We start from the raw sequence: 27,567 nt of genomic DNA, 5'->3' as shown, positions 1-27,567 counted from the left end.
GGGGGCGGCCGGGCCGGGCCGGGCCGGGCAGAGCCGAGCCAAGCCGAGCTGAGCCGCGCCGGAGCAGCGAGCCGGGCCGGGTGAGCGCATCCTCCGGTACCGGCGCCGGGGGGCGGTGGCGGAGGGGCGGGGGAGGGAGGAGGGCTCTTGTTTTCCCGGTTATCCCCCGCCGCCGTTCAGGAGCGGACCCCCTACTCGGGGAGGGTCCTGCGTCCCGCCCCCTCTTCCCCCGCCGCTGCGGCGCGGTTGGAGCCAGGAGGGTCCCCGAGCCGCCCCTCCCTCGCCGCCGCCGGGCCAGGGGCTGCCGCCGCTCCCACCCCGCCGCGGCTGGGTCATTCCTCCCCTCCCGGTGAGCATCGGGCCCGGCGGGGGCGGGAGGGAGGGCAGGGGGCGGTGATGGGGCAGACCCGGCCGTGCCCGGCTCGGCCCGGTGCGCCCGGGGATGGGGAGCTGCCCCAGGGATGGGGGCTGCACGGGGAGAGGAGGGACTGCCCCGGGAATGCAGGGCTGCGCCAAGGGGGTTGGGCTCCCCGGTGATGGGGCTGCCCCTGGAGAGGGGGTTCTGCCCCGGGGATGGGGGGCTGCACCGCGGGGATGGGCTCCCCCGGCCGTGGGGGCTGCCCCGGGGGGATGAGGGGCAGCGCTGGGGGGCGGCAGCCCCGGAGCTGGGGGCGCGGGCAGCGCGCAGCACCCTGCGTGGATGCTCAGTGATTTTCGATCATTGTTGTCTGCCTGGGTTTGCGAGAGGGTTGCAGGCAGCTCTTGGGGGGGGGGGGTCACCACCTGGTCCACTCGAATCCTCCAGCGGCCGGTGCTTCCCGTCCCTGTGGGGCCCTGGGGACCCCCGTGGGGCTCCTTCGGCTCCCGAGCTTCCTCCAGCCCCGCTCTGCTGAGCCTGGGCAGCACCACGGGAAGGCCCTTGGGAAGCCGAGGGACCTTCTCCCTGGCCCTTCTGTTTATTTCTGGTTTTGGTGGAGTCAGGCTGGAGCCCAACAGACTGTTGCTCAGGGGTGAGATGTGCCTGATACTGCTTTCACTCCAGGGCCTGACAGCCTAAACCTTTGCCTTCCAGGTCCCTCTGAGTCGCTCTGGTCCCTCATTCCAGCGTGGAAATCGATGAGTTGAAGTTATGCATTTGACCTGGAAGAGCCACGCTGCTGGCACTTTGGGGACCCTGTGAACCAGAACGGGAGAGGAGGTAAAACATCTCTGTCCACGCAGCACTCTGCCCAAAATCCCCAGGAGGCCCTGCTGATTTGTCTTTCAGTGGATGAGGAGCAGCTGAGGAGGGGGGGCTCAGCCTGGAGAAAAGGAGGCTCAAGGGGGGACTTGCTCACCCTCTACAACCCCCTGACAGCAGAGTGGAGCCAGGTGGGGTTGGTCTCTCCTCCCAGGCCTCAAGCGGTGCCAGGGCCTATTAAGGGGATATTGGATATTAAGGGAAATGTCTTCACTGATAGAGTTGTCAGACACTGGAACAGCCTGTCCAGGGCAGTGGTGGAATCAGCATCGCTGGAGGGATTTAACAGACATGTAGATGTGGCACTTGGGGACATGATTTAATGGTGGCCTTGGCAGTGCTGGAGGAACGGTTGGACTCGATGATCTTGGATGTCTCTTCCAACCTAAACAATTCTGTGATTACTCAGAACTCCCCTCCGCAGGGATTTTTAGAAAGGCATCTGGGGATGCCTTTCTAAATAGGGATCATACTCCTAAACCCCACAGGCTCTTCCAAAATTCTCAGCCCCCTTTCCCTGAGGCCCTTGGCCGTCGTGTTTGTACAGACAGGTGGGTGTGTGCTGCCAGGGGATCTGCTTAGATGGGATAGCAAGTCCTCTTGGACCTTCCCTCTGTGTCCTTCAGTGGTGTTTCCCAGTGTCTTGCCATCATTGTGATGCTGCAGTGCATTCCAGGGCCACTGCTGAATAACTGGTTTCTAAAAAAGTTGGATAATTCTCGTGGAGATGCTCCAGCCTGTTGACACGTGCTTGGGAAGGGCATGGGATTGCCTGCCCTGTCTGGTTTCTCACCCAGCACAAGGAGACCATTCCTCTGTGCCATAGAAGGGGATGAGTCAGCCCTGGGGGCTGCAGGATGGAGCTCCCCTGTCCTGCTCTGGGTGAGGGTTTAGGGTTAAAATCACCACCTTCCTCAAGTGTGAGACCCTCAGTTGGCTCAGGGCTGCAGTGGCTGCTTGACTGCAGGGCTGCCTCTTTTGGTTGGGCCATCAGGTCTGTTCCCTCTTCTGCTGGACTGTGAGCACATCTCATACACCCTTGTGGCTGGGTGGTCTTGTCCTTCCTCCTTGGAGGGAAATCACCCGTCTCTTCGAGATGAGGATGTTGCTGGCTTATGCCTTTCCTCTTCCTCCTCCTCCTCCTCTTCTTCCTCTCCCCAGAAGCCAGATGATGGTTGCACATCTGCTGGCCCTGCTGACTCAGGCTGGCCGGGGTGCCCCAGGGCAGTGCTCCCAGCCCCAGGCCAGCGGAGCCGCTCCTGGCAGCGCTCCCCTCCCGGCGCACCCGCCCCTGGGTGCCCTCGCCTGACCTCGGCTGCCTTCCCTGCCCGGGGATGCCAGTGAGGTGGTGGGATAAGGGTTGGAGACTGGTGCCTGGCTCGGTGCTCCACTTCCCCGTGGAGGCTGGCAAAGGGAACCTGGGCAGCGCGGGGAGCACGTGGTGCGCTCCCAGGAATTACAGACCTGAATCCCAGCTGGCTCCGTTGCAGCGGAGAGGAGGAGAGGTCATCCCTGAAGGGAAAACTGCAGCCCATACCTGATTTTTGTTAAAAAGAAAGCCAGAAGGTCTTGGAGAATCCCCTTGCTGGGGGAGCACCCTCACTGCTGGTGCAGGGTCTGGGATGAGACTCAAGCCACACAGGTCGTGCTATGCTTTGGAGCTGGGGGGACAGGAATGGGACCCAGTGTGCCTCAGGATGATGGGAGCTGGTTTATGCCCTGCCTCCAGTGGGTCCTGGTGGCATTTGTCAGCCCAAGACCCTGGGGCAGGAGATGGGCAGCGATGGCATTGCAGAACCCTGGGAAAAGGGATGGTGGAGAAATTGGACACAGCCTGTGAGTCCCTCTGGTGTGGTTGTGGCCATGATGGGTACGAAGCTCTGCCTGCCCAGGAGCATCCCTGCACAGCAAAAGGAAAAGGGATATTTGAGGTTGGATCTCCAGCCAGGGTTGGCAGCCGTAACAGGGTGTTTTGGCATCATCTGGTTGAGGGGGGGGTTCAAAGCCCACTGGAATTTTTATTTTGCTTAATACACCACTTAAGCAATTAGCAGTGATTGTAGCAGTCCTGGGTGAGGCGCTGGGAAGAATTGAATTTCCCAAGCTCAGATACCATTAGGCAGCAGTTTAAGGCTGTTTGCAGGCGGGTATGAGACAGTGATGCGTGTGGGGAATTAGATCTGCAACGCACAAAAACATAATAAGGAAATTTCCTACAGAACTGTGTAACTTTATCTCGTGTTTATTATGTGCCTTAATTGAAAAACAATCTTAGGGGGTTCTCTGCCATAACAGTGGGGGATCCCCAGTGATGGTTGTGCTGTATCCATCAGGATGTGCTTTCCTGGGCATCCTGCACCACTGACCCACACAAAAACACCCGAGGAGCCCCTCCACGGCATAACGGTCCACAGGGCAAGAGGAATCCCTTTGAAGAGTTTGCCTTTGCTTTGTGAAGTGCAGTTGGGTTGATGTTGTGGGGCTTTTTCTTTGAATCCCCTGAGTTTCAGGTGCATCCAGCGGTGGAGAGTGGGCAGATAAATCTCCCGTTGTTTGGCATTTCTGAGTCCAGGAAGGGTCTGCCCCGGGTACCAGGTCAGTGGTTAATGTGTAACAGGTGTGCAGGACACTCTGCACCCACAGCCTGGAGGTGGGTGGGTGTGCAAATAATTTTCCAAGGATGGGAAGGCGAGAGGAGGAGGAGGAGGGTTTTGTTGTGGGCTGAGGGGCGGAAGGAAATCGAGGCTTAGCGAGGGAAATGTGAGATTGCTTGGTTGGGGACAGGGCTTCGGCCACTCCTCGGGGGAGGCTCTGCTATTGTGGTAGTTAAAAATAGACTTTGGACTGGTTAGTTTTCTGTGGGAAGTCTCTCCAGCCAGAGATAGGCACGTGAGGTGGCATCCAAGTGAGAGGGAATGGACAACAGCCTCTGACTCCTTTACCTAAAGCTCTGTTTTTATATTTTTTTTAATATCTTTTCTTTTGGGGCATTGAGGAGAGGCCTTTGCTTTATTCCCAGACACAGCTGCCTCCAAGGCCCAAGGTTCATCCATGATGCCCAGCTGTACCAAAGTTTTGCTCAGCATCATGTCACTGCACCCTGGGGACCCCCTCCCCATGGCTGACGTGTCCCTCGGGTCCCACACCAGTGTACCCAGTGGGCTGAGTGGTTTGGGTGATGCTCCAGCCCCGTGCATGGGCTGGCAGCGTGGTTCCCTGCAAGCTGGATGGAATTACTCAGGGAAGAGATTATCTTATAAGATCCAGTGGATCTTATCTATTACCTTGTCTTTATTTTCCAGCAGCTGTCAGCATAGGAGGTATAACGTACACTGGGGGGAGGGGGGAGCATTTTGGAGGGGAGGGATAGGAACAACCCTGTGATATGGTTAGAATAGTGGGAAATGGAGAAAATCTCAGGTTTTACTGGAGGAACTGTCATGGGCCCATTTGCTTATTGGCAGGAATGTTGGGGGTGACATCGGGATGCAGAACTGGGGGATGTCACACAGCACTGTGGGGAGACCACCATGTGTGCAAGAGCAGGAAAAAGGGTCATTTCTTGCCTGTTTTCTCTTTGGAAGATGTGTCCCTTCAGCACCTGCACCCCAAAACCCTGCCCTGGCCATCCAGCATTCCTGGGTGCTTTGGGACATCTGTTTTGAGGGCTGGTCTGGCTGATACTGCAACCAGAGAGATCCCTCATTGGGAAGCAGAAAAAGCCCTGAAACCTTTTCACTCCAGAAGAATATTTTCTAGGCTGCAAGTGTCAGGTAGACCCTGAAGTGCATCTGGAGTGCAGGGAGCCAAAGCATGCACTTACTGAGAGATTGGTTCAAGGCAGGTGGTTTGACCATAAAATTTGAGGCTGAAATGCTGTTTGATTAATATTTCAGTGGCAAGGACAGTAAATGAGAGGAACGAAGATTGTTTCCATTTCTATCTGGTTCAGGCAGCCAGTCTGATTTAAGACCAAAATAGTATAAATAGTCCTTGGAGCAATGGGGAGTATGGAGAGAAATCAGCTTCTCCCACCCCAGGGCTGTGGTGGGCATGGTCAGAGGTCTGGGGGGATGTGAAACACACAAGGGCAGGTAACTTCTGCTTCTGCTGCCCTATGGCTTTTTCTTCCTCAGCTCAGCCTCTGCATGCCCTTGAAGCTCTGATGGGTCTTGAGGGGCTGGGGAGGGTCCTCCAGGTGGCAGAGGAACACCCTGGAAGGAGGTTGCTTGGTCTCTGCGTGGTTCAGGTCTGCTGTGGAATGGGCGGACATCGTCTCTGTGGCCGATGCATCCCTCATCCCGCTGTGCTTGCACAGGGATGATGCCCCACTGTCCCCTAAGGGCAGTCCCCATCCCGGTTGTAGCTGTTTTCCCGTGTGCCTGGGGCAGGCAGTGCCTTGGAGCCATACAGGCAGGCTCCAGACTCCCTCCTGAGCTGCCGGGGGGGCTGCCTGTGTGCCGGGAGCTGCCTGCCTGCCAGGATCACCTCGCACCGGGGGGGCCGGGACGGATCGCCTTGCTCGTGACTCGGGGATCTCCTCTGGCATGGCACGCTTAGGTCAGGCGCTTTTCTTGGGGGAGCAGGTGCCTGGGTTTCCTCATGTCATTCCAGAGGGATCAGGATCACCAGCTGGGGCTTTGAGTGGCATCGATCTTGCTGGAAACCGATCTTGCTGGAAACCGATCTTCCTGGAAGCCAAGCAGCTTTCTGGACCAGGGCTGGGGACCACCTTCCCAAGGAGCCAGGGCTTTGCTGCACACTCTCCCATGTAGGCTTTTCCTTCCTCCCCCGTCGTTCCTGGTTTTGCCCCGGGGAGCTCTCCCACACGGATGGAGGTGGAGGGATGCAGGCAGGGATGGAGGGACTCAGACTTTGCCACCCACAACCTCCACCAGACAGTATTTTTGCCCACTGAAGATCACTTTGTCCCAGCCTGGCGGCGCTGGCCGGAAGGGAAACATCTCTTTATTAGGGATGTTTCCTTAAATAAAGCCATCAGAGCCAGTGCTGGGCTGGCTGTGCTGCCCATCCCATGACCGGTGTTGCGCATTCGGGTTATTAACACCTCATTAGATGTTGGTTCCTCCCCACGCCTCTGGTTCAGCAAATCCCAGTGGCTTTGTTGTTGCTCCCTGACTCCTGCTGCACCGGGGAGTTGTTTTTTTACGGTCTCCTGCGCTTCTGCTGACAGTTTAAATTTCATTTCTTCTTGAGGCCAGTAGCTTTACTTTGACTTTCAGATCATTCTATTTGCACCCTCCCAGAGCAGGGGATGCCTCAGCACACCTTGTTGGGAGAGACTGTCCTAACATCACTGCCGGGGACTGGCTCTCACCTGCCATCCCAACCTGGGTTTCCATTTGGCCTATCCCCAGAAAGTCCTTATTTTTTCCTTCTTTTTTTAAACCTTTACTCACTTTCCCAAGTGAGAGCAACAGCAGGCAGAGCACTGCCCTGGGAGGAGTTGGGGGGCTCGTGCAGGTGGGTTAGGAGCCCATCACCAGCCTGATGCCGTGATTGCCCCTCCATGGCTTCCCTATGACAACAAACCACCTCGTTTTATATATCTGTGTGTTTTGTGTCACCCAGGCCAGGGACTCGAGGCTGCGGCCCCTGAGCCAGTTCTGGAGTGGGCTGATGGCACCTCTCAAGGGATCTGGCTCCTTAGCAAAGTGCCCAGAGCACCCTGCAGCCCTTGGTAAGCCGGGCTGGCAGTGGATGGCCCTTCCCCTCCAAAAAGCAATCGCAGGTTTGCTGCTTATTTTCATCTTGAGCTTATTTTCGTCTCCGCTTCCACCGCTCTGCCCGGGGATGCTGTCTGTGGCATGATAAGTTATTTCAAGAAGTGGGGCAGAGCTGTTGGTATGGAGGGGAGTGAAGGCATCCAGATTAAAGGTAAATCTACACAGATAATTGGGAGCCTGCTTCCTGCAGGAACCAGGTGAACAATGAACCAGGGGCGGGGATGGCTCTGTGGCCCTGGGGGGCTGCCTTCAGCCACCCCACCCCAGCCCCTGCTGTTGGGCCCTGGCTGGGGGCTCATGGACGAGCTCCAGTCGGGGGGGCTGGATACATGGCACAGGGTTAGTAATCCCCGCCTCCTCAGACCTGCCAGATGTCTCTCCTCTAGCCTTCATTTTTATAAATTGGCCTTTTAAAGTCTGTCATCCCCATGCAGATGAAAGGAAGATGCTGTGATGCCTCTGCGTGTGCGTCTCCGAGCCTGAGCCCGGCTGCAGTGCCTGGATCTCGGGGCTTTTTGTTTGGGGCTTTATCTTTTTTGAAGTGCCTTTTTTTTTATCTTCATCTTTTTTTTTTTCTTTTTTTCCCCCTTAACATCTCAGAGTCTGTTGTATCTTGGCTTGCCATCCCTTGATTTCGGGCAGGCAGGCCCCGCTCTGAGCACCTCCTGGAGAGAGGGATAGGGAGAAGTGTTCTTGCCCCATCTGTGGGGGTTAAACCAGCAAAGCCCTGGGGCTCGACACCCAGGGCAGATGCAATTAAACCCATCACTGTGGGGCTTTCTCTCCCCCTCCCAAGCCCCTTTCTCCTCTTTTCGCTCTGCACCCTTTCCCCCTTCCTCACTCTTGCTGTGACTACTTGGATTGGCAGCAGGAGACTCCTTTTCATCTCCCTTTTCTCCCTGAGCCCAAATACTCCTGGCCCGTGGCTTGGTGCCAGGGCAGCTCCTGGGGGCTGTGGCAGAGCTGGGGCTGTGAATTTTCCATTCAAAGGGCAGTAGCTGCTGCCACAAGCCAAATCTTTGAATCTTCTGCTTGGTGATGGATGGATAATTAGGAATTTCATTTGCTGGGCGGGTAACAAACAGCTTTGCATTTTCTGTTACTTTCCTGTTGTCTCTTGGGGAAATTCAGACACTGCTCCTAAACTGCAGGGATGGGGTTTTTCCCAGCTGGCATGGCTCCCTGCTCAGGTCTCCAGGAAAGCCCTGTGATGCTGCAGAGAGCCTTGCCAGGGATTTCTGCAGGGGCTGGGGCTCTGCTGGAGACTGGTGATGGTGTTGTGGGATGTGAGGGGCTGGTGCAGGTCCTCACTGCCTCCTTGGCACAGCCAGGGCACCAGGCAGCATCCTTGTCTTAAAGGTGGGAAGATGCTACATGCATCATGTTTCTATTGAGGTTTTTTGTTGCCTGTGTGGGTTTCTCCTCGTTTGAGGGGATGGAGAGCCACTTCCTGGGATGGAGGTGCTCCTGGAGAGCTCAGATGTTTTGTGCTGGTAGGTCAGGTGGTGCCTCATCTCCGTAGGGATGTGCTGGGGAAATGGCAACCGGTTCCTGGCCACAGCTGCTGCTCTGTATCGCAGCCTTCAGGCCTTGGTCCTGCCTGGCTCTGGTGACTGACGTGGTTGGGGTCTGGAGGATGAGGAGCAGGTTATCCCAGTCCCCAGTGCCCGCCCTGATCCCGTGGCTTGTGCAGTTCATCCGAGCAGTAATTAATTATTGGCCGTGTAAGCTGCTGGCGGGATCCTGCGCGTGATTTATTAGCAGGAGTAATCCCTCAGCAGCAAAAGAGCTGCTCTGTGAATGGAGAACAGCAAAATCCAGGGAAAGAGCTGCTCTGTGAATGGAGAACAGCAAAACCCAGGGGGGCTGTCCTGTTCTCCTGAACTGGATCCCCCAGGCACAGTCCCTGCCTGCAGCATGGCAGCTGCAGGCACCCCTGGGCTCTGTATTTGAGCCAGCTGAGGTGGGTTTGCCAAACTGCTGCCCTCAGGGGGGAAGGAGGGTGTCTGGACATGTGGACCTTGTGTTTTGGGACGTGGGCTGAGCAGTGCCCCACTTGCTCACTGGCCAAGGCTCACTGTCACCAGTAGACCACAAGCAGTCTCAGCACTAGGAGATGATTTTCAAGATGCATTTGCTGCCAGGGTCTCCCTGGGGAGGCCATTCACACTACCCAAAGCCTGGTAGATATTTGGGAAGTGCAGCATAAGCACCAAGCCAGCCTGCGCACATGCCCTGCCCGGCCTGTGGCTGCTGGGAGAGGGATCAGTGTGGAGACTGGGCAAAGTGATGCTTCTCCCTTGGGCACCTGGGTCTGGTCTGCAGCTCCCATTGACTTTTGGTGTGCTCCTGCATCTGGCTTTTGTTTTCTTTTCCCCCTGTACCCCATCTACTCATTGGCCTCTGTCAAGGACCTGTCCCAGGTTATCCATTACCCCACAATGCTCCAGTGGCAAAGGATCAGGGCAGAAATAGAGAATGGAGAATGAGAAGGACCAGCTGCTGGGTGCAGAGGGGGGAGGGTGCTGCCCTGTGTGGGCACTCCTGGTGCTTGCTCACCCCATGGAGAGCTGTGCCATGCCCAGGCAGGCACACAGCGAGAGAAATCCTGAAGACGAATCCCCCCAGGCTCCTCCGCTCGGGGACTCCTTAGCGGTTTTATGATAAATCAATAACGCTTTTGCATGGTCATAATCGTAAAATAAGTACAATTTATGGCTGCTGCTGGGGCCAAGATTTTTTTCTAGTGTATGAGGTAGAGAGAGAGCGACACACAGACAGTTGTCCACAGTGTCTTCCTTTGCACCGAGCTGCAGACTGGCTCCTGGAGACCCCCGTGGGGGAGGAGGGGCAGGGTGGGTTGCCCGTGTCAATGCCCAGGCTCACGCTGTGCCCTTGCCCCCACAGCCTGCCTGCAGGTGGAATGGGGCAGCCATGAACGGCGATGCCCTGTGCCAGGAGCCCTCCTCCCCACTCCCCGACTGGAGGGAGTTCTGCAAGCTGCACGCCCAGGCGGCCGCCGTCGACTTCGCCCAGAAGTTCTGCCAGTTCCTGAAGGAGAACCCCCACTACGACACCCCCGGGGCAGAGACCTCCTTCTCCCACCACTTCACCGCCAACTTCCTGGACATCTTCAGCCTGGAGGTCAGCCGGGTGTTCGTGTCCGACTCGCCCACCAAGTACAACATCGTGCCCTTCGTGGGGCTGCAGAACTGCCACGTCCCCTACGGGCGGGAGGTCACCCCGAGGAAGGAGGAGACGTCCACCGAGTCCCTGGACAGCATGGACACCCAGCTGGGTGCCAGCCGGTACCTGACCCCGGCGCAGCAGGTGCAGGCACGCAAGGTGTCCTCCTACGGCCAGTCCCGCAGCTCGGAGGACGTCTCCATCCACGCCGCTGCCAAGCCCAAGTTCAAGAAAGGCTTCTCCCTGAGGAACATGAGCTTGTGCGTGGTGGATGGCATGAAGGAGATGTGGCATCGCAAGTCCTCTCCCGAGCCGGGCGCCGAGGCTGCCCCGGGCGGCCGGAGGGCTGAGAGGGAGCCGTGGCCGGCCGGGGGCAAGGAGCCTGGGGACCCCCGGGAGAAATGGACCCACAAGCTGCGCCTGTCCAAGGTGCCCTCCTCCAAGGTGGAGCTGGTGGACATCCAGAGGGAGGGGACGCTGCGCTACATGGTGGCCGATGACACGAACTGTGTGGGGAGCTCGCAGTGGCAGAAGTGCCGCCTCCTGCTCCGGAAAGCGGTGAAGGTGGAAGGAGAGAGGTTCCTCCTTGAGTTTTATGTCCCTCCAAAGGTAAGTCCTGGCTTTTCTCCACTGTTGTTTTTATGAGCAATTCAAGCAGCAGTTGGGCTTTGCTTGAGGCTTTTCTTGCAGTTTCCACTGCTGGGCTGGGATGGAATCCAGCCCTGGTCCAGAGGGAGGTCTGGTGCTGTGTGGCTGAGGTGCGAATGGATGGGAAAATGTGATGATTGAAACCTATCCAACCTGCAGACCAGAGTGAACCTTGGCACCGTGGGCGCTGGTCTGTGCCTCTTACCAAAACATTTGTCCTGATAAAATACAAAACATGCATTTGAAGTGCATCTCTCTGGAGAGTGGCTCAGCACTGGCATGGATGGTGTGCATCGCTGGGGGCTGGACTGGGGGCTTCCACAGCCCAGGGGCTGCACGAGGCTTGGCTGGAAGGAGACAACCCCATGTCCATGGCACGATGCCTTCAAGGGAGAGCCTTCAAGAGAGCTGGAGAGGGACTTTTGGAAAGGATGTGGAGTGACAGGATGAGAGGAAATGGCTTCAAACTGAAAGACAGTGGCTTTAGATTGTATATTACGAAGAAATTCTTGGCTGTGAGTGTGGTGAGGCCCTGGCACAGGTTGCCCAGAGAAGCTGTGGCTGCCCCATCCCTGGAAGTGTCCAAGGCCAGGTTGGACGGGACTTAGAGCAACTTGTGTAGTGGAAGGTGTCCCTGCCTGTGGCAGGGGGTTGGAATGAGGTGATATTTAAGGTCCCTTCCAAACCCAACTGTTCCTTGATTTTATGCACAGAGGATCTGGTGGGTAGGGGCTGCATGGAGCAGTGCTGGCACATAAGCTGCACCTGAGGGGTAATAAACTTGGGTTAAAATGGAACAACTGCTGCTCTTAAAACATTTTAGAGAGAGCTCATTGAGGGATTCTTTTTTTAGTGTATCTTGATTTGTCTCTAAAAATCAATTTTGAAATTATTTTACAGCAACTTTTATGAACATTGCCTGCTCCTCTGTTATAATCACACCCTGCTCTAATTTACAGCTTTCTCCCCTCATCCCATCTTGCTTTCCATCTGGCAAATGATTCAGCTGTAAAAGTGGCACCAGTCTGGCACAGCTGGAAGAAAACAGCTTTTTTCTGCAGCAGCCACAGCTTTGTTTTTGCGCAGACCCTACCAAAACTATGGCCATGTCCTTAAATCTTTAAAAGGAAGAGCCTTCCTGGAGAAGCGGGGGTTGGAATGAGATGATCTTTAAGGTCACTTCCAACACAAACCATTCTGTGCTTCTAAGCCCTTTCTCTGGCTAAGCAGTGAATTATCACCTTGTTTCCTTTCCTTTCGAAGCAGCTGCCGCCTCCTTTCTGACCTTCTCCTGTGCAAACACCAGGATGGAAAAATTCCCTGGGGATGGGCAGAGCCTTGCACGGTTGAGACGTGTCTGGAGGCAGCGCTGGGGCTCCAGGGCTGGCAGAAATGAAACATCCTGGAAGGGAAAAAGCAGTTTCTGTTCTGTCTTGGATGTATTTATTTTCATTTCCCAATAATAATGGGAACCGAGCCCGTTATTGGTAAACTGCAGCCTGGAGCTGCTCCCTGGCCTCATCCTACCCCCTGCACCCAAGGCACCAGGCACAGGTTTCAGTGACTAAATTGCATCTCCACTTCCCACATCCGTGATGCTCCGAATCCCAGAGCCCTGGAGAGCAGCTCTGCAGGCTCCTTTGGGGGGATTTGTTATAATTAAAACAAATATCTGGGGAATTTGTTGCTCAGCAAACACTTGGAGTGGGAGGCACCGGGTCCTGCCCCCCCATCGAGGCTCCGGCGGGTGCCAGGGGCCCCCGGGAAATTCATTTTTCTTTATTTTAATGTAATTAAAATTCCCTGCATGGCTGAGGCTGCTGCGTCGGAGCTTCTCGGTTGAAATGCTGCTCCTGTGCTGGATAAAGGGAGCTGCTTTTCCGCATGGGAAACATCCCCCATCAGACAGCACAGTTCTCTCCTGGCGGATCCCCATCGGGAGAGGGTTTAAGATGGAGAGGAGTAAGTGGTGCTGGCAGAGCTGGCACTTCAGCCTGCACTGCAGCAAGGAGGAGGTTTGGCACTTAAATGCACCTCCCTGTCTTCCACTGGGCCTCCTCTTGGTTTAATTCAAAGAGCTCAGAGTTATCAGAATGGGAGGGAAATCAATGCTGTTTATTCCCCTGCTGTAATAACCACAGGCTGAGCTGATCTTGCCTGTGAGAGCTCCGCTGCGTCGTCCCCAGGGACAGTTTGATTCAATTGAGTGACTTTTTTCATTCATTGATTTCTTTTAATTTATTTTCTTTTGGGGTTTTTTTTCCCCCCCCTTTTCCCAGGCTTCCAAACCCAAGGTGAGCATCCCGCTGTCGGCCATCATCGAGGTCCGCACCACAATGCCACTGGAGATGCCCGACAAAGACAACACCTTCGTCCTAAAGGTGAGAGCAGGGTGTGTATCCCCCCAGGAACCCCATCTGCACCTGCTTCCAGCCCCTGCTGCAGGGATGCTCAGTTCCTGAGGGGATCGTTGCCTTGGCTTTCAGAGCTGGGATGCCAACAGCACTAATGCTCCCCATGGGATCCCTGCCTCCTCCACCTGACTCCCGGGGATTTTGGGATCGAGCTGTTTGCCTGGCTTTCACTGTGATGCTTGGCTTCTCTGTGTCACTAGGAGACAGGTTAAATTAGTGTCCAGAGACAACCTGCAAGGGAAAATACTTCTCAGTGCAGCTGCTTGTGGTTTTCATTGTGCTGTTTCATTGACACGGGGCAGTGGCACTCAGGGCTCTGGTCTAGTTGACAAGGTGGTGTTCGGTCAAAGGTTGGACTCCATGATCTTGGAGGTCTTTTCCAACCTTAATGATTCTGTGGGAACAGCTGTGCAGGGCCACTGAGACCCTGGGGTCAAACTACCCCACATGAGTCTGGGGGCACAAGCAGAGAGTGGAATTCTCTCCAAAAAAGACTTTTCCGTATCATGCAGTTAATTAGCTTAATGCTGCCTCCTGCTCTGCTGGAAGGCAACAGCCTGTCATGGCAGATCAGGGATGAATCTTGCAGGGTCCTGGCCACCATGATGATGGATGTGTTGTTGGAGGTGGTGTTTCTCTCCACTTTCCTGTTCATGTGGAGTCATGCTTTCCATCAGAGCTGTGGGATTTGCCCAGCTGGGAGGCAGCACGTGTAGCTGGGGGAACACCAGCATTTTGAGTGTTTCTGTGTCCTACCTCTGCTCAAAAAACACCTCTCTTCCTAAGAGCTTCTCCCGTAAGAGTGTGTGGCAAAGCAGATTGGAGAGCCCGGGCTTCCCAGCTGAATGAACCTGCCTGAAAGCTTAGAAAACTGTGAAAGCAGAGGAGGGTAAAATTAAAGCTTGGCTTTGTGAAAACCCTTGCACCTGGTAGCCTGCTGGCCATGGCACACATTCCCATGGGAAATCATTTTCCACCAAACCCAGCTCCTTGTCAAGGTCCCACATCTTCTCCTGGCATCTCCTTCAGGGCATCCTCCCTGCCCCAAGGGCTTCTTGCTCTTCAACTTCAGCCTCTGCTGCACTCAGTGTCCACCATGGCCGTGGAGGGTCATTCAGCTGTCTTCTGTGTCTCAAAGACCAACCTCAAGAGTCTTCTGCCCTCCAGATTGACCAGCCCAAGGTCCTCCTTGCTTTCCTTGCAGGCTTTCTCCTTGCAGAGAATTCCCTGAAGTGTACATGGGGCCATGCCCAAGAGCAGATAGGAAGGATTGCTTCTCCTTTGATTGCTTCTCCTTTCTTCTTCCTCTTTGTCCAGCCCAAGCTGATCTGGCTGTTTTCTTCATACCCTGATGATGATGATGTTGACTCACACACAGCTTGTGGGCTGGTGCAACCCCTCAGTGGTTTTTGCAGAACTGCTCCAGAGTTGTGATTCCCCAGCACAACAATTCCCCACCCCACAGCAATCGGTGTGAGTCCAGAGCTTGCCCCTGTCCTTGAGCTGGAGGCATTTTCTTCCACTAAGCATTTCTCAGCTTTGACAAGAGCATTTGAATTCTTGCCTCATCCTTCAGCACACTTGCAGAGTGGTGTCACCCATGAATTGATCAGGCATCCTCACTTGCCTTTGTCCTAATCATTACTGATGAGTTTGACTGGGTTTGGTCATGACAGATCCCTGCTGGGGGGGATTCAGCTCTGGGGGTGCTTTCTGGGTGTCCATAAGGGTCAGTTTCTTTGGCTGATGGAGGAGAACTCTGGCTTTGCCCTCTTCTCATCTTCTGGAGCCAGAAATGCTCTATCCATCCCCACCACTAATGGATCAGTGGCTACTTCAGCCATTTCTTTAATTTACCTGGGGAATGCTCCAAACCCCACCAGTCAAAAAATGCCTGATTTATCAGGTACCTCCTGCTCCTGCCCTGTCCTGGCCAGGGTGCTCACCCTGCCACAGGGGGAATTGACTGGAATCGATCCTTTGAGTGAGCAGAGGCAGCAAGCGTGGCATTGAGCCCCTCTCCTACTGCTTCCAGCCAGCCTTTGCCCTCCCCTCCCAGCTGTGGGCACAGAATGCTATTCCCCTTTCTCACATCCATTATTACTTGTGGCTCATTTTCTGTCCAGTCCCTTTGTGCTGGGACATCTTCTTGCTGTTCTGCCATTGCCCCTTTGCTGGCTGGACTTGCAAAGGGGGTGAAGCACCCACAGGTGCTGGGGTAAAGGTTAGATGGATAAGCTGAGTGCTGTGGTTTCCCTGCTGCCTTCCTGTGTGATGTGGACCCCAATCTCAGCCTTCACACACAACATGCAGGTTTATGATGGGTGGAAAAGCCCCTGCCTTGTTTAGGGAGGCCACACTAGAATAGCTGCTGCCAAATTGCCTAAAAATGAGCAGGCAGCATGTCCCCAGCTCCCATCAGACACCAAGCACATGCAATTTTTTCCATTGCACAAGCAGGTGCTTGCAAAATACCCAAAGCCTGCACGTGCTTCGCTTGCTGTCATGCTCTGCATGAGTGAGCAGCCCCATCTCTCACGTCAGCTTTGTGTGTTGTCATCAGAATGCCAGAGAAGCTCCTTTCCTCTGGTTAAACAAATTAAGGGGGACGGGGGGGTGTCTTTGCTGCTCTCCTACACCTCTGCCTGGGGCAGGATCACTCAGGCACAGCCCAAGCTGTGGCAGGGACCAGGTCACTGCTCAGCCTCAGCCGGGGCTCTGCTCCCTGCCCTCCCTGCTTATTTTCAGGACAGTGATTCAGTTGTTTGTGATTAATTTAATTTGCTTGGAGGTTGTCTCAGCTGGCAATGTGATACCCTCCTGGAGTCAGGGTTGCTTTGCCAGCTCAGGAACGCGACGTATAAAGCTCCGTGAAGGATGCAGGGAAACCTGCCAGAGGCACACAGCATCCCATGGCATCTGTGGCCACTGATGTGGGGCATCTGGGTTCTCCCTGTCCCCAGAAAGGCACAGCTGCTTTGGGCTTACCATTTTGGATGCTCTTTTGCATCCTGATTTTTGCTTAATATTTTTTTCCCTGTGAAAGTGGGCTTCTCTCCCACCCTGCTGCAATCAGAAATTCAAGCCTCATGGACCAGCAGGCGGAAAAGATAACAGATGAGAGGTTTAAACTCCTGGCTTTGGGGCATGGCAGGGTTTTGGGGCATAGAGCAGCGTGGCTTCTGCTCTACCTCTGCAGAGCTAGTTTTTGGGGGGCACTGAGGTGCCCCAGAATGAGAGATGCTGTCTGGCACATAATGCCGTGTACCCTCAGTGCCGCCAGCCAGGTGTGGTTTTGCCACAGAGGCTGTAAAAACCTTGTAAAAAAAACTTGTGATACATGTGCTAATAACAGTGGGGTGGGAGTTTTCCTCTGAGCCCCATCTTTGGTCAGGGGGCACACCCTTGGGCACACCAGAACGCTCTGTGGGTCACCCTCAAGCACCCCTGTGCTGGGATGAGGCAGGACATGGATCCTCTCCTGCTCAGCGAGGTGCTGTTCAATAGCAGCAGGTCTTGTGGGGGTCCAGCTGGGCTATGGGGGGTGGGTGGCAGGACCCCAGCACTGCTCACACCATCCCACATTGCCTGCAGGTGGAGAATGGGGCTGAGTACATCCTGGAGACCATCGACTCCCTGCAGAAGCACTCCTGGGTGGCGGATATCCAGGACTGCATCGACCCCGGGTAAGGATTGCTGGGGGAAGGGGCCTTGTGGGGCTGAGCTGGGCACTGCTGTGCTGCCCTCACCCCTGAGCACAGCTTGTTACCCCAATGCAGTTTTTGCTATTCAGTTTGTTATAGAAGTCCCCAGCTCACAGCAGTCTGAAAGCCAAGTCTGCAGCCTGTGTTTGCAGAGCACTGGCTGCCTGTTCACTCTTCCCTTCTCTGTGTCACCTCAGCCTGGCAGAGGCAGGTGACCTGGGAATGCAACCTCAACGTGGGAACCTTCTACCACCCACCTTCTGAAGCTTTTATACTATATTTGAACTATTCTCCATGTTTTTTTCTAGTCTAGCATCCACGATATATTTAAGGTTCTGCTGGTTAAATCGATTTATTTACATTTCTATCACAGTGGCATCACACTCAGCCAGAACCTCTCATCTGCTGTTTCATCAGCCCATGCAGCAGGTTACGTGTTAGGGAGGTTTTGTGCCCGATGCTGCCACCCTTCAGCTGGCTCAGACAGGCCCAGCCTCTGGGGAAACCCTGGCACTGCCCTTCTTGGCACAGTTTTGGAAAAACAAGGTGCCCACGCTTGCAGAGGTGAAAACCTCAAGCAAACCTGGAACAGGGCCTTGGAGAGGCTCCTGCTGCCTCCAGGCTGCCTTTGCCCCCTTCTGCTGGAGAGAGGCAGTTTACAGGGCTGGTTACTGTGGAGGCTGCATCTCGTGGGGAGGATGCACTGAGGCACTCCAGATTTTTACTCCTCCAGTTCCTTTTCCTGTTTTCTAAAATATATAACCCGTTGGCACAGGTTGCCCAGAGAAGATGCAGATGCCCTCTCCCTTAAAGTGTTCAAGGCCAGGTTGGATGGGGCTTGGAGCAACCTGGGATAGTGGAAGGTGTCCCTGCCCAGGGTGGGGGGTGGAACGAGCTTTAAGCCCCATAATTCAAGAAGCAGTGCTGAGGCTGGGCTGCTGAAGGAGGCAAGGCTGGGAAAAGGCCCTTTTTTTCCCACTGCATGTTTCAGTGCCAGTTTTCCAGCCGGAGCCGAGCACCACGGCCGTACTCCCCTCAAGCCACCGCAGGAGCCACCGGCATCCCTGCGCCAGCCCCTCTGGCAGCCTCCCAGCCTTCTCTGTTTGCTTAGCACCCAGCGCCGTCCCGCTCTGGCCTCCGGACGTGACTGTAAAGCAAATAATAATGAACTCCAGAGCAAATAATAATGAGCTGTTTAATACACCGACACACGCGCTCGCTGCCAAGAACGAATTTCCAGTCAGCTCCCGATGCTTTTGCCAAGGGCTGCGTGCTGGAGCCGCCGCGTGAGCGCCCGGCGACGGCTTTTCTGCAGCGCGCTGTTGGTTTTGGTTTCCTTCCTCCCTTCTTGTTTTTAACCGGCTGCAGCTGAATGACTCCCAATGGCTGATTCACTTACTGGCCACTAAATAATTCAGCAGCTCACGAGGGAGCCGTTACCACCGACGCAGACGCTTCCTCGCTGCCTGTGCCCACGTGGCCGCCGTTAAGCAAGAGTAGCCCAGTGCTGCCGGCAGCTCTGGCAGTGCCAAGCTCCTTCTGACAGCCAGGATAAAAATAGGCTGTGGAGCAAGTCGGGTGCTTGTGCAAGAAGGATGCTCAAGTGCACGGGGAGGGTCGGCAGCAGGGATGCTCTGTGGGGGTTCCCCCTCCCTTGGTCTGTTCCCGCTCGTTGTCTTGCTCCAGGCTTCCTGGCTTGTTTTTTTGATGTCTTTTAGGGTTGTAATTCCCTTTGCAGAGGGTGAAAGTGAAAGGGTGGAAGTTGGTAGTGGGATTGTATGTGGGTGCACTGATGTCTTGTGAAGCAAAGGGCTGAGGGTCAAGGTGACGGATTTCCATCCAAACCAATAATGTTGCAGCAAAATCCTGCAGCTGGGACTGACCAGCATGACTCTATAGCATGGGCTTTCAGGGGCTTAATCCCTCTCATGCTGGTTTCTCACCCCCAAAAAGCCATGTCGTTTTGGTGGCTGCTCTGCCTCTCTGTGGTGTTGGTGCTTCTATTCAGGGAAGCAAGGAGCATCAGGACGTGCTCCCAGGTCACAGCTAGAATTTTGTTTGGCACAGTCCCTGTTCTGTCCCAGTTTTGCGCCAGAGGTGCCACACGTGTATGTGTCTGTAGTGTGGCACCCAGCATGTGACCATGTGCTCTGTGCTCTCCCCCAGGGACAGCGGGGACGATATTGAGCTGGTGTCCTGTGCACAGGGAGGCTGTCTGCCAGGCAGGACAACTTCCTCCAGCTGCGAGTTCCTGGCTGACGGTAAGGACCTACATCTGGGAAAGCCTGGGAGTCCCTCAAAGCCATAACACAGCCCTCAGGTGTCTCTGAGAGCCAAGGGTATCCAACGTGGTTGCCTTCAGAGCAGGACAGCCCTCACCTTTGTCCAGTGATGGTGGGTGATGCTGAGCCGTGAGCCCATCCCTCTGCAAATTCCCTTCCAGATGTGCCCAGGCCTCCGGACAGATGTGCCCTGCCCAGCGCTCACAACACCACCACGGCCACCGCTGTCCCCGTGCCCCACGGCCGGAGCAGGGACTCCCTGGGGGAGCTCCTCACTCATGTCCCACTGGAGAACTTCCTGCAGACGCTGGAGTCCTCCCCCACTGCACATCTCACAGGTACCGGGATGCAGGATGTGGCCCCAGCATCTCACTCTTGAGGGAGAGGATGAGGGGGCAGGGGGGGTGATGTCTGGGTGCTCCCTAAAAACCTGCTGTCCCTGCGGGCAGGGGAGGACAGCGAGGCGGAGGCGGAGATCAACCTCTCTGACTTCCCCTGGTTCCACGGGACTCTCTCTCGGATCAAGGCGGCTCAGCTGGTGCTCTTCGGGGGCGCCCGGAGCCACGGATTGTTCGTCATCCGGCAGAGCGAAACGCGGCCAGGGGAGTATGTGCTGACCTTCAACTTCCAGGGGAAAGCCAAGGTGGGTGTCCTCTGCTTCTCTGTGAATATCAGCACCAGCCCTGCCCAGCACCCCGGCTTCCTTCCTGCTCTGCAAGCAAGCGGGTGCCATGCAGTGACCCCAAACACAGCAGCTCAGCAGGGGGCTGCACCCTGGCAGGGCACCCCCAGGACTGCCTGCTCTTGTCCCCCCAAGAGCCCTCTGCACCCTGCTCAGCTCCTTCTACACTTTCCTAACTGGATCAGTGCCTGCTAGGCCAGCATCAAGTTAAATATTATCAAATAATATATATGGAAGCCCAGCCTAACCTGACACATCATCCCCTGCCCTCTCCTTTTTCACTCTGTGCCCCAAAGTACATGGGTGCACTATGAAGAACCAAGTCAAATGAAGTTTTCTGCTCAGTTTCTAGCAGAGGGCACACTCTGTCAGGGGTTGGGATATAACTGCCTGTTCTTGTCACCTGTCCTGCAAGTAGTTCAGGTGGGCAAGGGTCTTCCCCACAGCCATCTGTTGCACCCAGCCTCCCTTCTCTGGATGTTTCTTTATGGTGTTGATCCCTAGGAGGGGCCAAACTTCTCCTGAGGCTGCACCGAGTGGGGTTATGCAGGAAACCCCCTGCAGCAGGTTAAAAATGACAATCCTGAGTTAGGAGCAAACCTCCCTTGGCTGACGGAGGTGGCTCCTGCTGCTGATGGCAAGGGTGGCCTCGCTCTCATGGTCCCCAGCTCACCCACTGACCCCTGTGCTTGCAGCACCTCCGCCTGTCACTGAACGAGAGCGGGCAGTGCCACGTGCAGCACCTCTGGTTCCAGACCATCTTCGACATGCTGCGCCACTTCCACACACATCCCATCCCCCTGGAGTCGGGCGGAGCAGCCGACATCACCCTCCGCAGCTACGTGGTGGCCCAGAGCCCACAGCCCGGTAGGTCCTGGAACCAGGCAAGGGCAGGGCTGCGTGTGGAGGGTTGGGTGTGAGGTTTGGGTGGTATCTTGTGTGGAACTAAAAGGGAATGACCCCTGGGATTCCCTCCCTGAAGCCGTGCCTGTGCTGATGCACGTGGCCCTGGAGATGTGCCGAGGTGGGTGTTATCCTGTCGGTGGGCAGGGAGCACCACGCAGCAGCAGGGCTGTGCTGGTGTGACCCCCGTGTCCCTGGCCGTGGGTGTCAGTCCCCTGGCTCGAGAGGGAGAGGAGCAGAGGGGTCCGCAGGGCTCAGAGCATCCTGCTGTGCTGGGGGAGTGTGGGCAAGGGGGGTTGGGGAAGGACAGGGTCGAGGATGGAGAGGATGGGCATGGGATGGTGCCAGCGAGGGAGCACTGGAGGGGTCAAGCTCTTGTCTCCCTTGCAGATGCCGGCCCCCCGCCACCCCTTGTGCCACAGCCCCCGGGCTGCCGGGTCGACCTGCCACCTCCGCACTACTTCTGCAGCACGGCACCCACCGGCCCGCCAGCCCCACCGCCTGCTGAGGGGGTGGCCGTGGCCCCCCCTGTCACTGTCCCCGCACCCTACCACCGCCTGGAGGGTGCCCTGGGCCCCCGGAGCCGCAGCGACAGCACGGAGCGCCGGCCGGAGCCCCCCACCGCCAGTGCCGAGGACTACCACGAGGCTGACAGCGCCCGGAGCCGGACCCGGGCCGTGGAAAACCAGTACTCCTTCTACTGAGCCCCCCCACGCCTGGGGGCTGGATGGTGGGGGGAAGCGGGGCAGCCGTGCCCCTCACCGCTGCACCAGCCTCGCCACCTCCTCCTGCCACCACCAGCAACCCAACCGGGACATCCTTCGCGCTCCCTGCTGCTCCTGGGAGCTGTGTCAGCGGCAGGAGATGTCCCAGCTGGACCTTGCGCCAGCCCCAAGGTTGGGGCAGTGCTGGAGGTTTGGGAGGCTGAAAGAGTCAGTGCCATTTTGGAGCTTGCAGCCTCTTCTTTTTCCCTCTGGACCAAGAGCTCTCCGAGGGCCAAGCCGAGCTCCCTGCATCTCCTCCTGGGTGTGACCGTCGTGGGATGGCAGCCCGGAGCTGTGACAGGCTCCATCCCCCAGCCAAAGCACCTTGGCACATCCATTCTGGGGCGAGAGCCCAGCATGGCCAACATCCTTCTGGCACCATTGCCCTGCAAACCAGCTGCCGAGGGACTCTGGCATTTCGGGATGAGCATGGAATTGGCAGATCTACGTGCAGAGACTGTGCTCACATACATGGATCACTGAGAGGCACCACTGAGGGTTTATCCAGGCTGGCCTTTGGGCTCCCTCTGAGGCATGTGTTTCCCACCCTCTGCCAGGAAAAGGTGTTTTTTTCCCAAAGCTTAATGAATTGCATTCAAGGAAGGGTTTTTCTGCTATCCTGCCTTTTGTGTTCCTTTGTTTCCTCTCTCTCCTTGCTGTACCTACAGAGAATCCCTGGGTAACCCCTTTCTTCCTCCCTCTCTTCCTTGCTTTTTCAAAACCTAAGCTCTCTACAAGGGCAACAGCTCAGCCTTCTGCCTGCTCTCTGCCACAGCTGGGCAATGTTTTCCATTGCTCATGGCAAACCTTGGAAAATATGACAAAACCCCGGCTTTGCATCAGTTGTTGGTCATTCGGGATGGAGGGGGGGTCAGGCAGAGGCCAGGGGCTGTGTCTGGAGGTGAGGGACAGCCTTGCCCTGCAGGTGTTCAGCTGGGCTCCCAGGAATGAAAACACTACACATCTTCAGTAACTGCTACTGAAAGTTACTGTTTTTTCTTAGACAAATAGAAAAGCCCAGGAAGAGCAAAAGAAGTGGGGCTGGTGCCAGGTGGGTGAGCAGCCAGCCGGCACAGGGGGCCAGGCCAGGCTGAGGGGCAGGACTGCCCTTACCAGTGGTTGATGTCCCTCCCCAGCAGCTTTGGCTTTGGAGTGCCTGGACAGGTTTCCAGGTAGAGCAGACCCCACCATAGCAGGTAGAAGTTACCACTTAGTGCAAAGAGAGGTACAAGCCAAGCTACAACCTAACTCAAAAAAACCCCTTGAATTTGCCTGGAATTGGGTTGGGCCAAATTTTAATTTTTTTAGGTGCCTTCTTTCCTGAGCTAGCAAAGCATGTCCCCAGTGCTCGAGTCACTTGTGCCTCCTCCTTCCAGGGGGCAGGGAAGGTGTCTCCAAGGCTCCTTCTGCAATGTGAGAGCTGCCTTTCTGGCCCATGGGTGTGTGAGATGAGAACTGCTGGATCTCATTCCTGCAGGAAATGCCACCTTCTCCCCAAACACACGGCCCTTCAGAGAGCAGCAGGAGCGGTTTGCTCTGTCGAGGGTATTTCTCCTTCCTCAGCTCAGCTAAAACCCAGCTTGGAGGAGCCCATGGAGCAGGAAAAGGCTAATGGGTTGATGGGTTTAACTTGGACTTGCTTCCTTCACACACAGAGTGAATGAGGGGGGATTTTGGATACGGCACAGACATCATCACTCTGGTTCCTCATTGAGGTCCCAAGGAGCTGGATGGGAGCACTGCCTTACAGACCTTCAGATACTGGCTGGTTTCTCACTTTCAGTGTCACAGGATAGGAAGAGGAGGGGGAAGCTACGATCTGCAAGCAGAAATGTTAATTTGTAAATAGGGAAGAGTCTGGAAGAGTTTACTGTTGTGTAGAATAAATTAATTTTATTTAAAAATAAAAGGGGGAGGGGGACTTGATAAACAAATGGAGAACTCGAGTTCTGGTTTTAAAATAAAATCACTTGCAAAAAGGATGGCATGTGAGCATGAGCTTGGGGTTTTGCTGGATTTGCTACAAGGAAAAAAAGAAAAAAGGGAGGGTGCTGTCATGTCACATGTGTGTAGACCTCATTGCTATCTCAAGGCAGGTGGGGCTGGGCTCGGTCTGTCTTTGCCTGATGGAGTGCACTGAGGAGTGAGAGAGGGGTATTTTTCTTACTGCTGAGCAGAGGGAGGAGGAGGAGGATGGGTCCAGGCTGCACAGGACAGGCTTTTATCTCCTCCCAGTCTCTTATTTTCTTTGTCTGGTCTGTCACTGGTGCAGGTTGAAGCGCCTCCCTCCCCAAAGCAGAGTGGATAATAGAGAATGAGCAGCTCTGGGGTATGAAGATGGACCTCCCTTGCCAAGGGCCTGTGAGAGCATCTCCCATCAGCCATTCCCCACAGCCTGTCATTCCCCCTCCTATGCCTTCATCTCTCCTGGGAGGCAGTGCCTCTCATTCTGACGTTGTATGTCTTTCTAGTGTGCTCTTTTCTGCTGAGAATCCCCTGGGAAAACTGGGGCATTGTCCCAGACTGTTCTGTCACAGCTAAGCAGCGTGACAGACACAGCTAACACATGGCTTTTGGGGGGGTGGAGGGAGCTGCTCAGCTCAGGAATCAGGCCACGGTTGTGTCATGATCCATTCACAAAAATATTCCCTCCCCCAAAAGGCTCCAGAGCCTGTTCACTGCTCCTGGAGAGCTCATCCATCAGGAGCTGGGCAGCTGGGGAGGTGACAGCCCCTCCTTATGGATGACTCTTTTCCCCTCAAGGCTGGCACTGAGAGATGTGCCTGTGGGACAGCTGCTCTTCCTGCCTAAACCTAAACCATTCACACCTCAACTTATTAGCAAATTGACTAACTGCAGCATCAGTCTTGCTGGAAAACATCCCTTCCTTTCCTTTCATAGGATTCCTGGGAGGCAGGATGCAACAGCCCTTTGCATCTAACACACAGATCTGGTAGTGAAAGGAGGAGAAAGCAACCTCAGTGTGTGGGCTGGGCTGGATTCCGTGCCAGCAGTGCCCTCTGCCCAGGGCCGGAACAGGACTGGGCTGCAGGGATGCTGGACTGGTCTGCAGGGATGTTGAAGTGGTCTGTGGGGATGCTGGCTCTGAGCTGTGCCCTGGCAGAGACTGTGAACAGGACAAAAATGCAAAGGGATTTCAGCAGCGCAGCCGCCCACATTTCACGTGGGTGTTGGAGCTCCACAGCTGCTCCTGCCTGACGTGCAGGGTCTGTCTCAGCAAAGGCTTGCAGTGCTTCCAGAAGGATCCCTTTGGTAGGAAAACTCCTCAGAAGCACAGTTGAGCTTTGATACAGATCAGGGAGCTGGGTTTTGTTGTTTGGTTTGCACTGACCTATGAAAACACTTCCCTGTTCTAATGCAAATCCCGTGACCCCAGTAAGCCCAGTTCTGCCCAGATCCCAGCCCAGCACTCTGATTTCGTGGGCTTTGTATTTTGCTGAAATACTTTCTATTTTTGAATGACCCAGTAACAGGCTTGGCCCCCCTCCCTGGATAGATATATTTTAAAAGTAATATGTGCATAACACATCAAGAGTCTGCACCAATTCTGGAGACATGTAGGTTCAGAGTAAGATGCTCCCAGGTCTCTTTCCCCACAGTTTGCGTGGGCTCTGTTGGATGACAGGGCTGTGAGCTGTCACTGGCACAAGCCACGCTTTGGGCAAGTGAATCCAGCTGCTCCCTGCAGCCCGTGGGGACTGGAAGGCAGCTCCTCACTCACACCCCTGACAACTTAGGGGTTAGTGAGCTAAACCTTCCTGTGCTGTGCTCAGGACCAACCAGGGAGGAAACTCAAACAATCTGCACTTCTGCTTCTAAAAAATGTTCTGCAGTGACTGAGCAGGGACCAGGGGCACGTACCTGCCCCTGCCACTGTAATGGCTTCCTTGGCAAGGCTGAGTCCAGCCTGGCACTGTAAGATTTCTGTTCTGGTGGGCTGAAGAGGACTCAAGGCTGGGAGAGCCGTGGGCACAGGAGCTGAGGAGCTGGCAGACAGCATGGGGGAAGCTGTTTGCATTGCTCCAGCCAGGGCTGAGACTGCCTTCAAGGATGCCTTCCAGGACCAGCGGCCAGCTGGGAACTCAGCCAGCACTAAATTCACACCATTCTTTTACAAATCAGGTTGGTAAGACAAACACGAGGCACAAACTAGTGTGATTTCCATAGCAACCTCAGTGAGGGTTGAAAAGTCTTTTGTAAACATAGGGCTGAACCTGAGGATCAGCTCCGGTTTTCTCCACGGAAGGGGGAAGAGAATAGGGGCTTAATAAATTCAGGTCATATAAATGAACTATAAATCTCAGAAGGAGCCGTTCCCAACGTCTCCGTTCCCCTTTCTGTCACCCTCTCCACATGCACCGCACGAAGCTGTCTGAAACCCAGAGCCCAACTTCTCGGCTCCAGCTTATCTCCATAAACTACACAAAGGTTTATGCCCCTCTTCCATTGCAGCTGACCTTTAGTAGCTAATTCTCTGACGCACGCACGGCCCGAGCACATGCCATGCCATTTCTGTAGGGCCACAGCGACTTGAAAAGAAATTTGGCTTGCAGAGGAACCTGATCACAGCCAGCTCCAGCTCCTCTTCCCCACTCGTGCCTTCCCCCCAGCCCCATCAGTCAAGCGTGGATTGGAGTGTACAATCCCTCAGCTCGTCCAAGCACTGCTCCCGCAAAGCCCAGATGTGAATCAGGTTGCAGATAGTGCAGCATCCCCCTTCTGCTACCTGCCCACGTCTCCACATCCCCAGTGCCCGGCAAGGCCATGCCGTGGGGAATGGCACTGCCGTTCATCACTGTCAGCAGACAAAGCCCGCGGGCAGCGCTGGTTAATTACCAAAGTGACACGAACAGATGGTGCAGGCAGCCTGCCACCGAGGCACCGGGAAGTCCCGTATCGCTTACACCATCACGGGGAAAGGATTTGGCAGGGCTGAGGGTGCCGGTGAAAAACACGCTGAATTTTCACCCTCCTCGGGGCTCAGCTGAGCCCGGAGCCTGGATGGAGCGTGGCAGATGACAGAGCTGCCTCGCTAATGGGTCCTGTTGGGGACAGACTGCACTCGCTGCAGCCTGGAGAACGTGCTTGGGGTGACGGAGGAAACCAGAGCTCAGCAAACGCAGCTTTGCAGGGAGAAGGATGCACAGCTGCAGCTGGGACATGGGAGAAGTGACGCAGGGAACGACGTGTATATCTGAGTGTGTACATGAGTATCTGAAGGAGGGGTCAGAGGATGAAGCCGGGTGTTTCTCAGTGGTGCCGAGCAGCAGGATGAGAGGTAGCAGGGGGCAGAGACTGGAGCACAAGCCGTTCCACCTGAACAGGAGACTTGGACCTGTTGGAGTGAGTCCAGGCGAGGCCACCAAGATGATTAGAGGGATGGAGCATCTCTCCTGTGAGGAAAGGCTGAGAGACTTGGGGTTGTTCAGCCTGCAAAAGAGAAGGCTTCAGGGTGACCCAGCTGTGGCCTTGCACAGTACCTGAAGGGAGTCAACAAGAAAGATGGAGAGGGACTTTTTACAAGGACATGTAGTGACAGGACAAGGGGGAATGGCTTTAAACTGACAGAGGGCAGGGTTAGGTGGGATGCTGAGAAGAAATTACTCCCTGTGAAGGTAGTGAGGCACTGGCACAGGCTGCCCAGACAAGCTATGGCTGGCCAGTCCCTTGAAGTGTCCAAGACCAGGTTGGGTGGGGCTTGGAGCAAGGGAGGTGGCGGAGTCAACGCCCCTGGTGGTGTGTAAGGAAAGGACTGGACGTGGCAGTCGGAGCTCTGGTGTGGCGTGGTGCGTGGTGCTCGGTCACAGGTCGGGCTCCATGTATTGCAACCTAATCAGTGCTTCTGTGACTCTATGACCATTGGCGGCGAGGGCTCCGAACTCCCCTCACGGCGCCCCCCCCCCCCCCCTTCACGGGCCCTCAGCCAGACCCGCCATGACGGGCGGGGAGCGTCGCGCGCCGTGACGTCACGGGGGG

At 55.5% G+C, this 27,567-nt stretch overlaps 1 protein-coding gene across 2 annotated transcripts; it reads left to right on the top strand.

The window, feature by feature from the left end:
• SH2B2 (SH2B adaptor protein 2) lies at positions 1 to 23,552 on the top strand. Of its 2 annotated transcripts, none has more exons than XM_050321971.1 (10): positions 1 to 80; positions 1,073 to 1,198; positions 9,895 to 10,782; positions 13,101 to 13,202; positions 16,830 to 16,921; positions 19,106 to 19,200; positions 19,383 to 19,559; positions 19,671 to 19,864; positions 20,599 to 20,770; positions 21,197 to 23,552. In XM_050321971.1, the coding sequence occupies exons 3-10, from the start codon at positions 9,922 to 9,924 to the stop codon at positions 21,508 to 21,510; spliced, it is 2,007 nt and encodes a 668-aa protein (XP_050177928.1). In that variant the 5' UTR covers positions 1 to 80; positions 1,073 to 1,198; positions 9,895 to 9,921; the 3' UTR covers positions 21,511 to 23,552. The 2 variants fall into 2 exon arrangements, with proteins under 2 accessions (XP_050177928.1, XP_050177931.1); XM_050321974.1 differs by lacking the exon at positions 1 to 80 and adding an exon at positions 275 to 349.
• The last annotated feature ends 4,015 nt before the right edge of the window (positions 23,553 to 27,567 follow it).

The sequence above is a fragment of the Myiozetetes cayanensis genome, unplaced genomic scaffold (assembly GCF_022539395.1).
Source record: "Myiozetetes cayanensis isolate MyiCay16 unplaced genomic scaffold, myiCay2020 scf27, whole genome shotgun sequence".
NCBI classification, from domain to species: Eukaryota; Metazoa; Chordata; class Aves; order Passeriformes; family Tyrannidae; genus Myiozetetes; species Myiozetetes cayanensis.
This window is presented reverse-complemented; position numbering and strand designations above follow the sequence as displayed.